The sequence below is a fragment of the Trichosurus vulpecula genome, chromosome 1 (assembly GCF_011100635.1).
Source record: "Trichosurus vulpecula isolate mTriVul1 chromosome 1, mTriVul1.pri, whole genome shotgun sequence".
NCBI lineage: Eukaryota > Metazoa > Chordata > Mammalia > Diprotodontia > Phalangeridae > Trichosurus > Trichosurus vulpecula.
This window is the reverse complement of record NC_050573.1, coordinates 386,756,035-386,777,860: the sequence shown is the minus strand read 5'-3', so window position 1 is coordinate 386,777,860 and position 21,826 is coordinate 386,756,035. Positions and strand designations below refer to the sequence as shown.

General features: G+C 35.6%; 1 protein-coding gene across 1 annotated transcript in view; it reads right to left on the bottom strand.

Annotated features, from left to right (window-relative positions):
* The window catches only part of DCC (DCC netrin 1 receptor), a 1,016,863-nt gene that overhangs the window by 538,900 nt on the left and 456,137 nt on the right, over positions 1-21,826 (bottom strand). The window contains exons 7-8 of the mRNA XM_036763165.1: positions 16,998-17,152; positions 12,823-12,943 (exon numbers count right to left, since the gene is read on the bottom strand). Coding sequence (XP_036619060.1) covers positions 12,823-12,943; positions 16,998-17,152 — 276 coding nt within the window. The remainder of the gene's footprint in view (positions 1-12,822; positions 12,944-16,997; positions 17,153-21,826) is intronic.

The window sequence follows — 21,826 nt, the reverse complement described above, 5'->3', positions numbered from 1 at the left end:
CACAAGACAGTTGGGAGCAGAGCAAGCAGCTATTTCCTAAAGCACGTATGCTTTGCAAAATCAATTTGTGAGCTCATTACATAAATCCATATTAAACTATTTAGTCTATATTTAACACTATAACAAGGATAGTCAGGGTAAATTAAATGGATTTTCTTTCCAGGTGGCAGAGAGCCAAAGTTTGTCCTTCCTATTTTAAGTTAATGCTGGGCTCTCTAATATGTGTACACCACAGACAGAAGAGACAGAGGGGAAAGATGATGATTTCCCCCCTTTACATATTAACAACAAATCATATCTATATTTTTTCAATCTTGAGAGTTTCGGGAATCATATACTTTTATTGCCTCATGCCCCCTGCATAGTCCCTTGGCCACATTATTTCAAAATAGCAGCACTGCAGGAGTCCTCTCCTTAGTCTTGTGAAACAAGTACTGTTCTGTGTTTTGTAAGAGAATGAGTTTCATCAGTGAAGAGAGGAAAAAAAAATCCTATAGCTCAATAGGAAATTATGATGCCCATGACACTGTCAATTCCCTTATTAAGTCCTTAATCACCATCATTGTCATTTCTCTCTGCTTCCCATAAGCATACTCTAAGTCATTCCAAAATTACTCCCATTTCTTTTCTTTTTTAAAAATATTATTTCCTGCATCCATTTTTTCTTCTCTCTTCATTAATATAGACACAATCCTGGTCCACCTTACACCTGAACTACTACAAATTTGTCTGAGCATTTATTCTCTGACCTGCTCCAACCCCCAGCTCTATCTCTTGCACGATAAAAATAAGCAGAGCCAACAGACACCATTTTGATTAATCCACTGCTTTACTCTCAATGCTACAATGGCCTATGATGATTCAAACATCAGCATGTGTGTGTTAAGATCCTCCAACAGTTTCCCCCTTTTCCCAACTAAACTCCTCTTTCACTACATTGTAGTTCATATCTTATACTTTTGTCAAGAAAAGCCAGTAAGTACCATCTTGAAATTTTGCTTGAAAATTTGCTTTTACCTATGTCTCTCTTTTCACCTAATATTTCATTTAACCAGCCATAATGATCCATGACACTTTCACAAATTCTATTCCAATGCCTCCTTATGGTAAGCAAGTGACCTTTGATTTTATTATGCTACACCAACAAACTATAAGCTTCATTACTCTTGAATCCTTCTACACCCTCCTGCAAATTCTCTTGTTATAAGAACAAGTGATTATAATGAAATAAACTCTACCAATGCCTCTGAAAAAGGTAGAGTTAGTGGACTGTCCTACTGTCCCACTCACCATCCATTTGACTTCCCAAATTAAAACAGTTTTCCTTGGAGAACATCTCCCTATGTATATTTTCTCTTCCTATTAGAAAGTTAGTTCTTTGAGGTTGGAGACCATTTCATTTTTATTTTTGAGTACCCATTACCTGGTATAGTGCTTGGAAGATGGTAAATGCTTCATAAATGGTTTTCTAAACATTCATCCATTAATTCAACCAAGCTGTTAGTGACATACTGAATGTTTGATCCAAGCACCAACTTAACTATTTCCACAAAAGTTCATCACCGGGATGCAGATCACTACACTGTAAAAAAAATTTGCCTTGGAAAACTCTGAAACCAAGAAAAAGTGCAAGTGGCCCTCAATCCTGTTCAATTGTTTTCTGCAGGGTGTTCCTAAAGTCTGGACAAAATGCATATTTTCAAGAAATGAAATGAATGAAATTTTCAATAACATTTTATTTAATTAGAATATTAACAAATAACATCTTCAATATGATTTCCATCATTTGTGATGCAAAGATTGATGTGCTTTGCAAGATTCACATGAACTCGATGCAATAACTCCACATTGCTGTCAATTTTAGCACATTCACTCATCATGCATTCAATCAAGTGTGTTGTGTCCATGATTTTCGTTGAGTACACCTTCTCCTTTAGCATACCCCAGAAAAAGAAGTCAAGGTGGCTAAAGTCTGTTAATATTCCAAATATTTCAAAATATGCATCTTTTTCCTATGTGTCCAGACTTTAGGGACATCCTGTACTTCTGCAATGATAGTGATGGAGAGATGGAAAAGGGATCCAAAGGTGTTAAATATCACCATCCTTTTGGGTTACATATACAGATTAACTTAACTGTTGGTATTCTAAATATGAAGTTTTTGTTCAATGACTCACTGCTTAATATTTCATGGCGTCAATATCTTGACATTTCCATCAAATGTATCTGTTTTAACTAAAATGGGTAGAACATTCGGTCATAGAGCCATGCCATGACTTAAGTCAAACCACTGGTCTATTAAGTTTTTCTCTGAAACAGCACTAATAAAAATAAAAATAAGAGCTCACTTTCACATATTTCTATATGTTGTAAAACGCATCCTCCATACAATAGCTTTAAGAATTAGGTTGTGCAGATATTATATCCTCCTTTTATGGATGACAAAACTGCACGTCAGAGAGCTTGAAATACTGTCTTTAGGTCACGCAGCTAGCAAGCGATAGAAGCCAGGACTTAAAGCCAAGTGTCTCACTCCAGTGCTTACCATCCAATTGTTTCAGAGCTCAATTCAATGAAAAGAGCAGACTTTCCACAATTGACAAATAATCAAAAGATATGAACAGGCAGTTTTCAGATGAAGAAATTAAAGCTATCTATAGTCATAAGAAAAACTGCTCTAAATCACTATTGATTACAGAAATTCAAATCAAAACAACTCTGTGGTCCTACATTGCAAAATCAGATTGGCTAACATGACAAAACAGGAAAATTATAAATGCTGCAGAAGATGTGGGAAAATTGGAACACTAACGCATTGTTGGTGGAGTCGGGAACTGATCCCACCATTCGAGAGAGCAATTTGGAACTATCCCCAAAGGCCTATAAAAATGTGCATACCCTTTTACCCAGCAAAACTACTTCTGTATCCCAAAAAGATCATACAAATGGGAAAAGAGTCCAGAGGTACAAAAATATTTATAGCAGCTCTTTTTGTGGTAGCAAAGAATTGGAAATTGAAGGGATGCCCATCAATTGGGGAATGGCTGAATAAGTTGTGGTATATGAATGTAATGGAATACTATTTGTTATAAAAAATTATGGGTAGATAACTTCAGAAGAAACCAGAAAGATTTATATTTACTGATGCTAAGTGAAGTGAACAGAAGCAGGAAAACATTGTACACAGTAGCCGTCACACTGTGTGATGACTAAGTTTGAGAAACTTATCTCTTCTTAGCAATGCAAGGATGTAAGACAACTCGAAAAGATTCATGACGGAAAATGCTATCCAAATCCAGAGAAAGAACTTTGGAGTCTGAATGCATATCGAAGCATATTATTTGCTACCTCTCTTTTTTTTGTTTCTTCTTTCTCATGATTTCTCCCATTAGTTCTAATTCTTCTTTACAACATGACTAATGTGAAAACAGGTTCAATATGAATGCATATGGTAAGCTTATATCAAACTGCGCACTGTCTTGGGGTGGGGGGGAGAGAAGAGATGAGGAGAAAATTTTGAATTCTAAATCTTATGGAAGTGAATGTTGAAAACTAAAATTAAGTTAATAAATTTAATAAATTTAAAAAAAGAAAAAAGAGCAGACTTGTATCCCCATGTAGATATAGCATTCATCTGTTGAATTAACTATCCCTCAGAAATTTTAGAAAATAAATTAGCATTAGGTCTAAATAGCTTCAATTTCACATTATTTTAAAATTAGTCCATTACATCTTAAAACAAAGGCATCTGAGCCATGTAACTCTAGGTTGTTTGAGAGTGAAAAGGAAACTATAGTTCTATATTTTATATCTAACTCCCAATTAATGTGAACCTTGTGAAGTGGTCACATGTATTTGAATTAGTACTACTTGATGTTATAATTATGCAAATTATAATAATTGGTTCTAGCCCAATGGAAATATGAAATATGAAATCAAATAGTGCTAAATACTTCATGAAATATTCACAGTAATCAGGGACTAGCTGTATATAGCTTCTATAAATAATCTCTATATACTTGTTATATTCATCCTGCCATCAAGGTCCACTTATTCTTTCTCTAGAATATTATGGAGATATTCTAATATTATTGTATCTCATCCTCCCTATTCATAAAACCATTGCTCAAGTCTTGGCTTTGCTCGTGTTACACCTGGGTTATTGGAATTGGTGCCGCTCACAGGTCACATATCATAATCTGATTATAATTCTTTGTTTATATGGCACATCTCCCTTAATAGATTGTCTAGTACAATTTTCTGCCTACTCAACTCAGTGCCCAATATAGCACCTCACACATAGCAGACACATGACAACTGTTTGCTAAATGAGTGAATGAACAGGCTCTTTTACTGTGGTTCTATATGATTGTACTACTGCTTCTAACTCTTTTTTACGACACTCTCCTCCCCTCTCCACACTTCAGTGGGCATTGTTTTAATCATTCCACTCTTCCCCTGAAGTGGTTCCCAAATGGCTCCTGAACCCAATCAGAAATCATGACCATTAAAGGATCTGATTAAAGATAGGATGATCAAGTTCAAATTTGGAGTCAGAAAATGTTAGAAAGGAAGGGAATATAATTATTAACAGTTTCTTCAACTGAGACAGTTTCCTCATTTATAAAATGGGATATTTATATTCTCTCTTTCTTAAGGTTGTTGTAAAGAACTTTGTAAACTTTAAAAATAAAATATGATACCTACCAAACAGCATGCTTCTTCTACCTCCCTACTCTCCACTGTCTGCCAGGTCTCGCTTCACTGTATATGTGTTCTTTCATTACTTGGCCCTGTGCTGGAGTGGTTTCTCCATTAGTGGCCTCCTAGTAACCCAGAGGTTCCCTACTTATGTATCACAAAACCCTTCCTCAAAGCTCCAGGACATCTTGTGGTACTGGCCTTGGATACAAAATGTAATAGCAGTTTGTGATCTCCTCGACAGCAGGCACTTGTCTTTTGCCTTTCTTTGTATCCCCAGTGGTCAACAGGGGTGTTAACCACCTGGCCTCAAGTCCACATGTGGCCTTCTAGGTCCTCAAGTGAGGCCCTCTGACTGAATTCAAACTTCATAGAACAAATCCCCTTAATAAAAGGATTTGTTCTGTAAAACTTGGATGCAATCGAAAGGCTGTACCCAAGGACCTAGAAGGCCACATGTGGCCTAGTGGCTGCATGTTCCCCACCCCTGGGGTAGTATAATGATGCCTGGTATATAAAAAGATGCTTGATAAAGGCTTATTGACCAGTTGACTGACTGATTTTGCTCACCATTATCTATCTAGTAATAGGTTACTTTTTCTTGAAGCTATAATCATAAAAAAAGGAAATGTTTTCCCTCCTTTACCTTTCCCTACCCCACTAAAGTTTAATATTTAGGCTAGGAATAACCAAGTAGAGCCCAATATTGAAACTTCCTAGATTAATAAACACTGGTTGTGGAGAAGAAAAAAGAAATTAAATAAAACACATCTCCAGTCTTGGTTGAGAGATAGAAAAATAATGGGGCCAAATCTTTGATTTAGTCATTTGATAGTGCTTAACTGTTATCTGTCTTACAAAGGAAGGTCCATGAGAAGTAGGGATAGAAATTTACTGTGGTATGACAAACAAAACACATTAATAAAACTTTGAAGAAATTGTTTTCCTAATATATAGATGAGGAATCTACATGGTCTGCGTCTTTAGCTCTTCTTGATCCTGAGCTATTCGCTTTACCAAAACGTTTGTTTAATTTTAGTTATATGGTGATATAGTGAAAACCCCTTGATCTGTCATAAGTTAAAAACCCAGTTTCTCTCTGCTTGGTTCTCTCCACACATACACATATATACATATATTTATGATGTGTAACAAATGTATGCATGTATATGCACATTGATATATATATAAACATATACTATATATGTATGTTTATAATCATATACAGTTATTTATATGATTATATATTATCCAAAAATATACATGAATGTATAGTTATATATATTGCAAATATGATCCTAAGAGACAATATTCTTTCTCTTATAACAATCTGCTTACCCAGGAAACCAGGAGAAATTCATCAAGGTTTTGCATTTTTTTTAGAAACAACCCTTGGTTAGACTTCTCTTACCTATTAAATTATGCTTACATGGTCCAAAGTGATCATTCTGAGAAAAAAAATGCCTTAAATTGGAGGTCTTTGAAAGAACTATTATACATACCAACATTCTTATTGGAAGCTTCAGACTAATTAAGGAACATAGTAGAAAGAACACTGGATTTTGATGCGGACCTGAGCTCACTTTTGTCACTTACTACTCATATAATTCTAGCTAAATCATTTAATGTCTCTGAGCCTTAGGTTCTATGTCTGTAAAGTTAGGTTGTTAACTTATTTGGCTCATAACATCCTTTTTTAGTTTTAAATCTCTGATTGTATTATCTTTTTCTGCCTGCTCATTACTACCTATATCTATGTGACCCTTCAGTTTACTTTTCCACTTTGCCTACAAAATTGCTATGGTAGTTAGGGTGGGACTTTTTTTTTTTTTACTGTTTTCTCTTTTGGAACGCTGAGGTAATCAAGTACCTTTGATGAGTCTTGCTTTTCAAATGTAATGGCGAGAAAAGCAGAACTTTTTACTGTTTTTTGTTTGTGTGCTTTCCAGCACTGAGGTAATCAAGCGCCTCAGGGCCCTGACAGGTGTATATAAGATCTGAGGTTGGCGTTTTGTTTTGGGGGCAGACTCATTGAAAGAGTAATGGTGATGAGACTCTCGGTAGCTGTTGAAGCAGCCTCGCCCTGGCTTTGAAAAACCCAGATGTTGGGGCAGCTAGGTGGAGCAGTGAGTAGAGCACCAGCCCTGGAGTCAAGAGGACATAAGTTCAGACACTTGACACATTTACTAGCTGTGTGACCTTGGGCAAGTCACTTTACCCCAATTGCCCTGTCTTTCCCCCTCAAAGAAAAAAGAAAAACCCAGATTTTGTTGCTTCTCTCTCTGGTAACTATGGTATTGCTAACGATAGACTGGTTTGTGTTATTTGTTCTATTTACATAATATATGCTTGTAATTTCTGTTGGTATACTCTCTGAAGTTCAGGATGCTGGCTTTTCCCCCTGAACTAAGTGAATTGTATATGTATGTTTAATTAAAGTAAGATTGTTAACTCCTTAAAGTTGCTCCCTTTAGAAAAGCAGATCAAAGAATCCATGCTAGCAGCCCTCCTGTGTGCTTTTGTTGTTGGTCTCATGTTGGTCTTTCACCCCCACACCAGCTGCTAGCAACATTGCTGCCACAAAAAAAAAAAGTTTCTTTTTTTTTGTATTGTTGCAAATGGGTCATATAAAACAAGTGGGAATGGTATGCCAATAGTTGCAATTATATGTCTTTTAAAAATTGCTACATCCCTGAGGAACAAAGAAATCATTACTTTACAAATATTATATGTTAAAACCCTTTTTAACATAGACAAACCACCAGAATGCACACTTAAAACTATTTTTATTACAGAACTTGGAAAAATAGGAATTTGTAGGTATCTAGCTCATTTTCAATAGAGAAAAACCCATAGCTTAGAAAGAAAAAAATTTCATCTCATGTTATTAACCCAAGGATTCACTGCAATACAGTAATGTGATAATTTGCTAGAACTTTAGCATGGTTCTTCTAAAGTCTGTTAAAGTTTGAAAGTGTGATGTTATATTCTCACAGTTACCACATAAATGAGTCAACAAAAATGTAATATTACTGAAATTGAAAGAAATCAAAGGTGAAATACAGGAGGAGATGTGGCCTAGATAAAACAAAACAAGAAACAACAACAAAAAAACCAGGAATAGTAGTTTGCCTTCTTATATAAAATTGGAACACTTTCCATGGTCAAGTAATGGATGTTTTTCTATTCTACTCTGTTCAGTCCCATCATTCCATTCAGCAAAAGCGGAGATGGAGCAAATAACCAGATTGATGATATTGTGCTCTTGATTAGAGAGATCAAATGGTAAAGACAGGTCAAATAAATAACCTGTTTTGGCTGGTATGCAAAATTTTATTAGGGGAAAATGAACTTTTTTGAAAAGGTGATCAAAAACAAAAGAAAATAACAAAGGGGAAATTTTTTCAAGCCTCTTCAATAGTTTCATGTTTTAATAAATCAGTATCAACATTTACAATTATCTAATATATAGAATAGATTTATGACTATATTAGTTTCAATGAGCATGAGCCTAAAATTTAATGTATTAAACAAAAGAAAATATTGTTGGTTGCATATTAATTGCTTGAAGGCATTCCAAGTTAATTACCTCTACTTGGGATGAAAAATATTTCCAGAGACCCTAAGCATAACTTTCTCTTGCCTTTGAATCAATGGTGAACTCTTTTATAAAAGCTCTCCCTTGATATTTGAGTACACTTTAATTCAGCTATGACAAATCTGAAAAACCTATGCCAACTGACCCACTCTGTACATAGAATTCCCATTTTGGGACACTGACTAGGAAACATTTTTGTTGACTGCATCTGCATTTATGGGGGAGTTGAGAACAGTTTTATCCCTAAACCAAATGCAGTGAAAGCCTTAAATCATAGTCATTTTTTACACTAAGAATTCATAATTACACTTAATTGTCTGCCAGTAACTAATGCCAGATTAGGAAGTACATCACTTTAGCGTTAGCTACGTTCTCTCACACAGTTGCTTCAGTGCTGTTGTGCTGGCAAATTAAATCCTAACAGATCTTGAAGTGTTAAGACTAATTGTGCAATTACTCATTCCCTCACACAATCTCGTTGAAGTAATGATGTAAAAAAAATTAACATTTAGGAAGAAATGCTGTAATTAGTGGTAGTTAATATAGTTAGAAAACTCAGTCAGTGCCTATAGATGCCCTTTAGGTTTTCCAGTTTTTCTCTTCAAACTGATAAGGCACTACATACAAAAAATAATAAATCTGGGATAGAACTTGCACTTTCTATGCCTTAAAGCTTAAACCTAGCCTTAAATAACTTTATCTAATTCTAGGCCATGTGATATACCACCTTATTGCAATGTGCAAAATTCAACATCATTCTTAATCATAACCTTTCTGAGAAGGACAGGTAATTGATAGCAATTCACAGTTTTCTAAATGCCGACACAATGTATTTCCCATAGTACAGTAGAACTCCATCATAACAGTGGTTTTGGGGAATGCAGATAACACCAGCATGAAAGGATGTTCTTGTTAAAGTGAGAGGCATGCACTATAAGTTACTCTGGGGAACATGACTTGCTACATAATAAGCTTGAATTCATGGGGCAAGCTGGTAGTGCTTTCTAATAGAATTTACTGTTCTTATGATCACTTGACTATTTTTTTCCAGAAACCTTTTTTGCAGTTTTGGAAATAAAACACCATGTCACATCTTTAACTAGGATTCCAATTTTCTCTTAACTCATTTTCCATATTCATTTCAAATTGTTCTGCCCAGCCTTCACACCATCACAGCTGCTTTCAGAATGCCAAGAACTACTTACTGCAACTATTATTTTCACCCCAGCTGTTCCAAGTTGCCTTCCACTAAAGATGAGTGGACAATGTTACTCAGGACATAGTAAAAATATGTAGAGCAGGGATGAGAAACTGACCTAGGCATGGAGTTCAATTTCTGATTTCTTGTGTTCGACTTACTTCCCCATACACTGGCATATTCTATCCTCTGATCCACAAATTTCCTATGTCCCTGACACTTTTCCTCCTGACCAGTAGATGTACTGACTTCCTATATGCCCTCTGGGTCTTAGTATTTGTCTTCTCCTTCATCCTATAAAGTGGATTCCCTGGCTCCCATTGCTCACCAGCCATGACGTCACACTTAGTAGTAACTTAATAGTATGATTTTCCTCTGCAACTTGGTTCAGGATAGACACTTCTTATACGTAAATAGTCCATTTCTGACTAATGCACATCTAACAGGTACACAAGTAATACAGCAAAAACAACACAATTAACTTCCCATTCATTATTACAGAATGAAAATTTACATGCCAAGTAGAAGCACCTTGACCTATTGTATAGAGCTAACCTCAGAGTCAGGAAAAAGAAAAACTGGTTTCAAGTCGTCCTCTAACACAATTCAGCTGTGGAACCCTGGGCAAGCCATTTAAACTTTCAGTATCTCCAAAGGAAATTTAATAAGTCTAGATATTGCAGAGTAGATACTAATATGCATTAGGAGTAGAGGCTTTATCATCAAGAGTTGTTCTCTGTACCAAGGAAATCGCATGTCTAATAAAGAAAAAAAAAACACGCAATGCATCCCAAAAGTCTTACTTGAGATTTTAGCTATTAAAGCTTGAATGCTTTAAGACTAAAAGAATTAGTACAGATTTAAGCTACTAAAGCTTAAGAAAAGCTTTAGTAAAAAGTTATTAAAGCTTTAGGAAATAGGTTTAATACCTTAAAGTTTCACTAAGACTTTTGGGACCTGTATCATGGTTCCTCTCCTCTTTGATCAACCGACTAACAAAACATTCAGTTAAGTTCTTTCTATTGGCCACATGCTATACTAAGCATTGGGGATAGAAAGAAAAATCAAGGCTGTTCACAGTAACTTCTTATGCCAGTTTCATATTGACAGTAGTGATGAACTGCACCTCAGGTTGTGAATCTCATTCTCCTATTGCTAAAGGCCCTCTACTAATAACTAGGCCTTCAAAGACTAAGCAAAATACACTTTTAAAGAATGTAAATGATGGGGTGGATAGTGGGGGATGGGGAGGGCATCTGACTTCTACCTGTAAGAAGCTGTATTTCTTTTACTTGTGACAGTACATCAATTGATAACACTTTAATGCTCACAGAGCATTGTCAAGAGAAGGAAGAAAGCGGTTCACTCAAGTCAGTGATCAGTAGAATGTTAATTTTTTCTCTCTAAACAACTAGTTTCTAAAAGGGGGGTTGATAACTGTTTATAAAAGATGATATTGAAACGTCATGAGGCTTCCCTGAGTACCAACTCACACAGAATAGGTCATTGTCTGGGCCTCACTGAGGAACAGATTGTTGGGGTTGCCAGGGGTAACTCTCAGTCAGAGGCCTGTGGACAGGCCAAAACTGAACAGCTGGGCAACACAGGGTTCACACTGTGCCTGAATATATATGGTGACCATTTATTGACCAATTTTTAAAAGAGAGGCTGTGTTCTCGTCACTGTGGTCAGCCCCATCACTTAATTTATATGTATAGCTTGCCTCTCTACCATCTGTGCATGCTGGCCTCCTCAACATCTCTGAGGAATTGGAGTGGCATTGTTTGAAGATCTGATTAAATAGCCAGGAAAAAGTCATCCATCATTTATAAGGGGGAAATGCAGACAGTTACAACGGTGTCCTGCAGCCCTTTAGGATTTTGTCTTCATTTTCTTTTGCTTTCATTCTAATCCAATGCCAAACATAATAAACACTGACCATGAGTACAGAATTTACTGACAGCATTTTAACATCTAGGTGGAAGAAGTAATGAATTATCCAGTTTCCTCTAGGCGGGTTCTGGTAATGTATTAAAACTACATTAAGGCTAAGGGTAGCCCTGTTCCCCCAGGCTTATACCTACTGAAAAATAATCAGAGCCCAAGCTGAATGCTGGCTTCTGTCATTAAAGGCTACCTGTTGGATTATGGTTTTCCTCTGTGATGAGGTCTCCTGTGTGTAACTTAATTTAAGGTAAAATGTGCCGGTCTGATTTCCTAAGTAATCATCAGTGAGTCAAAATGTAGTCTGCACAGTTCGGGTTGAGTTGGAAACAGTCCTTTTAAAGTTTCTCTTTTTCCCCCTCCCCCTGTCTTGTTATTATTATTTTGTTTTATTTTAAAGCATATATTTATTTGCACATAGTAACTTAGAATGCAGCATACACCAAATTGAAAATTAAGATCTTCTGATAAATCAGTGACCTTAAATGATGGTTCACTCTTATCCAATAAGAGGCTGTTCTAGAAATTCTTCCCCAACTTTAAAGGGGGGGTATTATGAGTGAAATCACATGTATGAGCATTATAAATGTGGTTTAAATAATTGGATATAGAATGCATTGGATCTGAGTGCTTAATATTCACATTTTAAAAACTCATCTAAGACAATGAGACATCATTTAAGTATATTTAATTTGCTTCTTAGAAGACTAATTTTAAAAAGGCCAAGAATAACTGAACAGTGAGCATTATCAAGAGAAAGAAAACAAGAAAGGAAACATTCAGAATTTATGTAATAAATACATGCTATATAAAACATCTACTAAAATGAATAATTTATGTTCTTTTGTAAATTATGCTGAGGCAAAAATGAAAGAAAATTTCAATTTCCTTTTCTTTAAATAAGATTCATTCTTTTTGGTCTTGTTTCTTGATTATTCCACTACTCCTATCCAGTTTGTTTCCAAGTGTTTTCATGCATTTATAACACAAATTTTATATGAATGCTACAAAAATAAAATGATTTTTAACATTTATCCATTTTTTAAATTATCAGAAACTACACAACAAGATTCCTTCTTCATTCATTATAACAAAAACATCTTCAAAAAACAGAAAGAAAAGCTAACATAGGATGTGGATTATTTCCTCTGAATACTTTGCAGCTTCTGCTGGTCTGAGAGATTTCTCAAATTTTTGAGTCCCCCCTCCAAAACTCATTAGATCAAGGAAAGTCCCTCCCCCTTTTTAACAGTTCATTCTTTGGTAACCCAAATAATTTGGAACTGGATATGGGAGAGACATGAGAAGCATTTGGGTTTTCTAAATTGAGTACTAATCACATTAATTACAAACAGCATTTCAAATGTTCTCAGCTTCTTACCAGGTTCAGGGATGATTAGCTGGGCACTGGTCTGTGTATTCCCAGCATCATTCTCAGCTACACATTGATAAAAACCTTCGTCTGATTTTACTACTCCAAGGATCCGCAAATTGCTGCCACCCTAGGGAGAAGAACAAATGACTGAGATGTTTTCTAAACAATAACATCAAAAAACAGCACCAAATCGTAACTTCAGCCGAGCTTTATTGTTAGTTTCCTGAATAAACTGCAAGAAAGGATGGCACTCACTGGGTCTTTGCTTCACTCACACATCTGAACAAACCTGAGTAGTTTCATAAGTACCTGCTGAATGTATCAGCAAACAAGTGATCTGGCATTACAATTAAGCTTATTACCTTGAGTCCAAGGACATAATAAAGTACAGACGATATGCATATGAATTGGAGAATCTTCATCAGGTGAGTGATAGGTTGTAGCAATGACTTGCCTTAGTCCCTGCCCCACCTCCAAAGATGAGGAGAGATCAATATGAACAGTTGCTAGGGGAGTGTGTGTGTGTGTGTGTGTGTGTGTGTGTGTGTGTGTATGTGTGTATGTGTGTGTGTGTGAGTGAGATTGGAGGGAGGGCAGAGACCACAACTTCCAGTTCTCATGACATTGTATTGTGACCAGTGGTGGACATGGGCCATCTGCTGGCTCTCCCTCCCTTTTACATATGACTAACTCACTTATTCCAGTCATACGTCTCTTTGTTGATAGTTTATGACTTTCAAATAAACTCTGTCATACTCACAGCATAATAGTTTCCGGTTTATGGAAAAATTGAAGAAAAAATTTGCTTTTTCTGGCAAGTTTCTAATTATCTTGTATCTTCCATTAAAATACAAACAAACAAACAACTAAATTAAATGAACATAAGCTTCCACTTCCATGTGGCAAGCCAATCTGTTTCTTTTTATATGAGGAAAAATGATATAATGATCTGAAGATTGTTTTTAATTTACACTTAACTGAGTTTGTTTTAGTTATTAGTAGAAACATTATTTGTGTAAATTTGAGGCATGCTAAATCACATCCCCTTAAGTCATTAAGAGAAAAATATTCTCTCACAGGGAATATTTAATTGTTTTCAGGAGCAGGTAGCAAATTCTCAACTAATATAAAATTCTTACATATAAGTAATTTCTAATTGGCAATTCTCATAAAAGTTCCTATTAATATTAGAGGCACATAGTGATATATCACATTGGTCCATGACTCTTAGACTTCTGAAGCTTTTGGGGAAAATATTTTTTTTTAAGTATACAACGAGTTTGAGACAGGCATTTTGCATTTTATTTTCCCTCTCCCTAAGACTGTAGACATTTAAATGGGTTGGTGGTAATGAGTCATGCAGGGAGAAAGATTATTCAAACTGTACAGAAAACAAATGTTACATTTTATCATGTGTCCTTAAGGGCACCCAGCAATTTCCTTTATATGCAAGCAGCATATATTTTATGCGTATACAGCACATTTCAAATTGCCCAATGACAGGTCAATTTTAATTTGATTGTAGGGCAAACAACAGTGCACTTAAAGGAACTATTGGGTTGTAAAGCATTCCAAAGTTAACTTTTTTCATCATCACTCTATTTCCATCAAATTATATAAAATCAATTGAAAATACTACTATTTTGAAATATAAAAGATAAGTGAGGAAGGTGAAAAATGGAGATGTTTCCTTCGATCTTTGGAATGTCATATAGGAAACAAAAGTACACAAAAGATGGTTAAAACAAAGAAACAAATGAAAAACAGGGCCTGTGCAAGAATTGCTGCAACCTAAACAAAGGAGATCTCATGATATATCATTGGCATCTAGGTGTGGACTAACAACTTGACCCGAAGTTAGAAAGATCTGAGTTCCAATATGGCCTCTGAAACCTACTTGTTATTTGACTATAGCCATGGCTCTTAACCACCTCAATTCCCTCTCTTCTAGAATGAGAATAATTATAGCACCCAGGATTGTTGAAGTAATATTTATAAAGTAATAATTGTAAAGCACATTACAAAGTTAACAGTGGCAGGAGGAGAAGGAGGAAGAGGAGGAAGAGGAGAAGGAGAAGGAGGAGGAGGAGGAGGAGGAGGAGGAGGAGGAGGAAGGGGATATGAGGCAGGGAATAAGGAACCCTGGGCTACTAATTCTGTTTCCAGCACTCACTTGGGTTTGTTTAGCTTTTGAACTTTGGTGATTTCATTGGCACTGGGAATTCTAGAAAGGAAATTTCCTCTATCCATGAATATTGACATTTGCCCTGAAAATTACATAGTCTTTGAAAGTTGCTTGAGGGCACTAAGATGAGTTGATGTTTTTGACAGTGGCTTACCCAAAGTCACACAGTTAGGATGTTCAGAGGTTACTCTAGAAGCTAGACTTTCTTTGGTTACACTTTTTGCTCTGCCTCAGGCAAATGTATCACCTCGCTTCTGCATGTCAACTAGCTCATATACAACTGAAGAGATTGGACTATATGACCTTGAAGGTCCTTTCCAACTATAAAAATTATAGCACTTTTTTGTGGAAAAGATTTTTTTTATTGAAACTTTGTAGTTTGACATAACAGATACTATGCAATGATCACTCAAATGAATTCCCAACAAAGCACATTTACTGAAAACTGTTAAGTAAAAACCACCTAAGAAGGGTGGTCTGTGACTTTTTGGGGCAGGCCTCTTGCTATTCTTGTCACCTGATATATACAAGGAAAGACAGAATAACTTTTGTCAAAAAGGATAGTGGCCAAGCTTCTGATAGAATTGTATACATATACATATGCATACATTTTTATATATACACACACATACACACATATGTGTATATATATATATATATACACATATATATACACATATATAGTTATATGTCTCTGTGTGTATGTATTTGTGTATGTATGTATGTACCCCTTCTACCTAAGCTGTTTTCAAAACTCAAAACAACATAGAGCAATGCAATTGAAAATTGCAAAGTAGGTGGTCTATCAAGTAGGTGGTACAAAGGATAAACATGGTGTTTGCAGGCAGGAAGACCTGAATTCATCAGATATTTACTATCTGTGTGACCTTGGGCAAGACATTTCACATCTCTGGGGCTCAGTATGGTCTTTTGTAAAATGAGAGGTTTTAACTTCTTGGCCTCTGAGGTCCCTTCCATTTCTAAGTTGATGTTCCTATTATTACTATCATCATAATCCACAAAGTTTACATTTCTATATTGCTTTAGAGGTACAAAGAACTTTTGTACAAAGATCTCATTTAATCCTCACCACAAGATTATGAAATAGATAGAATAAAGCACCTTCATCTTTATTTTACCAAGGATGTTGAGTCTCAGAGAAGCTGAGATTTGCCCATGGCCACACACTTAGTGATGGTAATGACAATAATGATTCCAAGTCATTTCTGTTAACATCCATCTTTTTCCCTAATGAGAATTCACTACAAGAAAGACACTAGAAGCCAAGGGAGACCCAAAAGTTACGTCCACAATCTTCCTGGAGAAAGGATATCCAAGCATTACATAAATTTCTTCATGGACCTTTAGGGCCACAAAATAATGTTGAAATATACTTAAGTGGGGGCATCTAGGTGGCACAGTGAGTAGAGCACCGGCTCTGGAGTCAGGAGAACCTGAGTTCAAATCCGGCCTCAGGCATTTGCCACATGTACTAGCTGTGTGACCTTAGGCAAGTCACTTAACCCCAATTGCCCTGACAAAAAAAAAGAGAAACATACTTAAGTGGCACCATAGTGAAAGAGAAAAAATATTGGATTAGAAGACCTGGGTCCCAGTTCTGGTTCTGTCACTAATTAGCAGTGTAATTTCTTGCTAGTCATTAAGCATTACTGGGAGTTGGTTAACTCATTCATAACCCAAGATGTTTGAATGAGATTCCTCTCTAGCTAGATCATCCTTGCCAGCTCTAAAATGATGATCTACTGTTATACCAACTTTGAATCTACTAAATAACAACAGGAAAATAGCTTTAAAATACATTGAAAAATGTGGTTTCAAGGAATCTCATTGGTTTCAGGAAGACAGCTTTGTAACACATTTGAAAATCAGGGACAGAGACCCTGTGTTCCTCAAGAAAGTCGTGTCCACACGTAACTGAGGAACTACCACACAATTTTAAAAAAGCTGCAAATCTAATATGGCAAAATGTAATTACCACTATCTGAAAATAATCACTAGGTATGACCACATCTCCATTCTTCATCCAGTTCACTGTAGGCACAGGTTTTCCCGAGACAGCACACTCAAACTCAATGTCCATACTCTCATAGGCATAGAGATTTGAAGGGTGAATTAAAAACCATGGTGGAACTGCAAAGACAAAAAAAAAAGAAAAGAAAAAAGAAAAAAAGAAAAGAAAATTAAAAGGTTTGGATTGTAAACATCGAATGCTGAGGACTTCACTGAACTAAAAACACACTACACTGAAAAATTTGTAATTCAAATTTTCCACAAAACCTTTGGCTGGCTCATTAAAAAGGAACAAGTGTAGAAAACATTATTTTCTCAAACACAGTTAAACAGTTGAAGCTAATAGTATTTTGCCACAAGGAATGATTAAAAACCCAATTTGGAAAAAAAATGTGATTATATATGATAAATATACTGAGTACCAAAGAGTTTGTGTAAAAGTGACCTGGACCCCAATAGGTAAATAGAGCTATAAAATTTATGTCAATTAATCAGGGAAGCAGAGGATAATACACACCTGCACAAGCCTACAGAGAAGAAAGCTTATACTTAAAGGATTGCAGGGTTCCATTAATAACATGGAAATTTGGCTGAGATCATTCCCGGGTTGAAACTGGGCATGATGATAGGGAGCTAAAATGAGCTGGATTATCTTTACTAAGGACACATCCTTATTGTTCTAGCAATTATCCATTGTTTTGTATGACCATAATCTATTATTGTTTTCACATTACGGTATACAATATGCTAATTTAACTTAATTTCTTCATTATCATAATGCTAGTTAGATGATGATGGAAATTTGCAATTGAAGGAGAATTGCTAATATAACAAAAAAATCACTAATGTATTTCTGAGCTTAAGCCACAGCTGCCTAAAAATCCTCAATAGTAAGAGAAAAAACAAACAAATAAGTGGACCATTCATTCTCATACATATAGGACCTTGCAGGAATTGTCCATTTTGAATATTCATCCTACTTGGGAAGCCTGATTAGATTAATTTTAAAGTAACAGACATGATATCTCTTTTCACATAGGAAATACATGTGCATTTTTCAAGTGGTCATGTTGAATATTTAATTGATTGTATTTCTATTCGTCTTATACAATGACTTACATAAATAAATTTATTCCAGATTACCAGATAAGCTACTCTTTCATGATGAGTAGTCCCTGAAATGTTGCTTCTTCTGATGTGTACCATATTTCTATGACAGACAAATCTATGCTATTTTTTTGTAAACTTTCAATCTTTAGAGGAGGACCACTGACAAGCAGAGGGCAAAAGAGTATTCATGCAAGTTCTGCAAATGCACATGAATATTTTCTGAAAATATATATTTCTATAATTATTTTGCATATGTTATATATGCATGCATGTATATGCATATACCAATATGCATACATATAGGTACATATGAATAATACATTGTACACTCATGTGCACAAATACAGGTAGATATACAAACACGTATGCACATGTATGCATGTACTATGGATATGTATGCTATGTGTGTAAATGTGCACATAGTCACATATTTAGATACATGTATGTATTGTGCACTTGTATGTATAGATTTGCATATTTGTATGTGTGTATATATTCCTGTGTCTATATCTTTTTATATATGTCTAGAGAAATAGATATGGATATAAAAAGATTAGATAGATAGATACATAGACAAATACTTTTATGCATTTAATATGTGTACCACACTCACATACATTTTACTAGTCACACAATACAGAGCAAATCTCAGGCATGGGAACACACATCAAAAGAAGTGTGTTCTGGCTCCTGTTCTTTCACCAAGGGCACAATCTCTCTAGGGCTTCATTGATGCAGATCCACCTCAGGAGTTGGAGCTAAACAACCATTTATTTGGACTGCAACATTTGTTGTGTCTGTTATTTTTTATTTTATATATAAATAAAAATCATTTATAAACAAAATTTATATAAATTCATATATAAACACAAATTTTACATTAACATTTACATTAAAATTTGTATACAAATAGAACATAAGCAGTATTTATATATACTACTTAAGTTTTGTGTAACTTCTTTGTAGATGGTTAGTAGAGGGTATGTTTGTATGTGTGTGTATATATATATGTATATATATACACACATATATATGTATATGTACTATATAGGTATACATTTGTATATACATATGTGTATATGCATACAAATGCAATTTTGTACATGTATATATATTTCTTTTTTTAAATTGTATTTTGTTTTCAGTTGCAAATTCTCTCACTCCCTTCACCTTACCTTCTCTCCATTGAGAAGGAAAGCAATACAATACTAGTTACACACATGAATTCATGTAAATCATTTCATTCCATCTCTCACATCGTGTGGTGACAGGCAAATCCATAAACTTCTCTGGGTCTCAGTTTCTTCATCTTTTAAATGGTGATAATGCCTACTAATTGAGGATCACAGTATAACATGCTTTGAAATCCTAAAAATGCCATATAAGTATCATGTAATATTACACTAAATCACAAACTCCTTGAATACTGGGACAATTTCATTTCATCTTTGCATCATTGGTTTTTAGCCGAGATGCTATTATGAAGTACACAACTATTTGTTAATTGAATGAAGAGATAAATGATTGGGAAGAATTAAAAGTCCTTTATATTCTTTAATATAAATTTTAAGGGTAATGGTCCACTAAATACTTTTAACTGTCTGTCCTTCAACTTGGGGCAATGACTATTTGGTTAACTGTAAAGCACCGAATAAATCATGAGATGTCTTCATCATCATCATCACATTATTTTGATCCTTGGGATGTTTCTCAAAATTCATAGATTCTGGCTTCCATCTGAAACTAAGTGGGGAGACAGCAAAGGAAAGAAACCTCTTCCTTTGCCCATTGGACCTTTCCAATCTTGAGGAGACACACCTCCTCATGAGCTTTCATGCCTTCTCCAAATTGCTATTCCTATATAACTTTGGGAGAGTAATGAAGCCACCACTATTTATCAAGGCTTGGAGATTATACATAAATATTCATTTTCCAAAAACTAACCACTCCTACATCTCATCTCCCATATCTCCCACACTCAAAAGTCATGAATGGTTCATTAATCTCTAAGAGATAACCAATGGATTCTTCTGTTGAGCATTCAACTTACATTTTCTGTTCCCTTACAGACAAAATCTGTTCTATTCAGATTGATCTACTTTATATAATCAGATAATTTTAGAGTCTGATAGTATCTTGGAGTTAAAATTATGGAAGTTAAAACCTGGAGGGCTTCTAGCCTATGTGCCCCAAAGCACCAGGCTCATAATATTGCTAATAGACCATCATGCTAAATACAATCATAGGATCAGAGTTGCAGAGCTGGAAAGGAGCTCAGAGATTCTCTAGTCAAATGAAGAAACAGACCTAGATGTGTTAAGTGACTTTCCCAAGGTAGTCCATGTAGTAAGCATCAGCCTGGATTTGCACTGAACCCAAAACTCTGTTATACTCGAATAAGACTTGAACTTGGCCACTTTCAAAGGATATAGGTCCTGAAGATTCCCAAAAGGGGATTGGCCTGGAAGAGGCCTGAAGGGGGTCTCAAAAGGAACACCCACTGGCAGAGCCACAGAAGGGACTGTTGAAGGCTGGAGCTCTCTCAACTCTCATCAACTCTATCTTACGCCTCACGCACGGCAAAGCATTGAGCTCCACTAAAAAGAAGAGAGTCCCATATCCATAGCCTTGGGTCAGGGTCACAGATAGATAAGACCGAAATGGATGAAAGGATGGATAAGTTATTTTTAGACACTTAACGACATGTCAGACACTTTGCTGAAATCTGGAGATACAAATACAAGAAAACAAGATGACCCCTATTCTTAAGAAGCTTATATTCTAACAGGAAAGGAGCAAACATAAAAGGGAACTGAAAAGAGGGAGAAGTAGAGTCCCCCTTAGGGAAAGGATGCTGAGGAAGTAGAGAGTCAGGTTAGTGAGTTGATTTGGGAGTAAAGTGAACATTATCAAGGTTCTTTAAGAAATGGCAATTCCAGCCAGGGACTCATCAATAAGGAAAGAAGGATATATGAAATTTGGCTTGATGCATCATGGCACTCTGTTTGTATTTTATAAAACAATTTTCTGCTAAGTCTTTATCTGCAAGAAGGGCCTTTATCCTAGGGATTGCTAACTTCCCCCCAATTATTCACATCCCTTTGTCCCTTCCATCCAGGAGAGTTAATGGAACTACAGAGTCAAATATGAATTATTAAAAGGTTAGAACAAGTCTTGGTGATTTACTGAATAAAGAGGTGAAGAGGATGAACATTTCGAAGATGCATAAAAAAGAGAAAAGGACCCACATGTACAAAAACATTTATAGCATTGCTTTTGTGGTGGCATATATATGTACTAGAATTCTATTGTTTTATAAGGAACGATGGGCAGGCAGATTTCAGAAAAACCTGGAAAGACTTATGAACTTATCTTAAATAAAGTGAGTAGAACCAGGAGAACATTGTATGCAATAACAGCAACATAGTAACGATGACCAACTTTGATAGACTCAGGATTTCTGAGCAATACAACGATCCAAGACACTTCAAAAGACTCATGATAGAAAATGCTATCCACATCCAGAGAAAGAAAAATGGAAGTCCTCACCTTTCTGAAACTTGAGTCAATGAGTTTTCTAGTGTATATACTGAGAATTTTAGTGACTTGTCCACAATGATAAAACTATGTGTCAGAAGCAGGCCTTGCATCTGAGTCATCCTGGTTTTGAGGGCAATTCTCCAT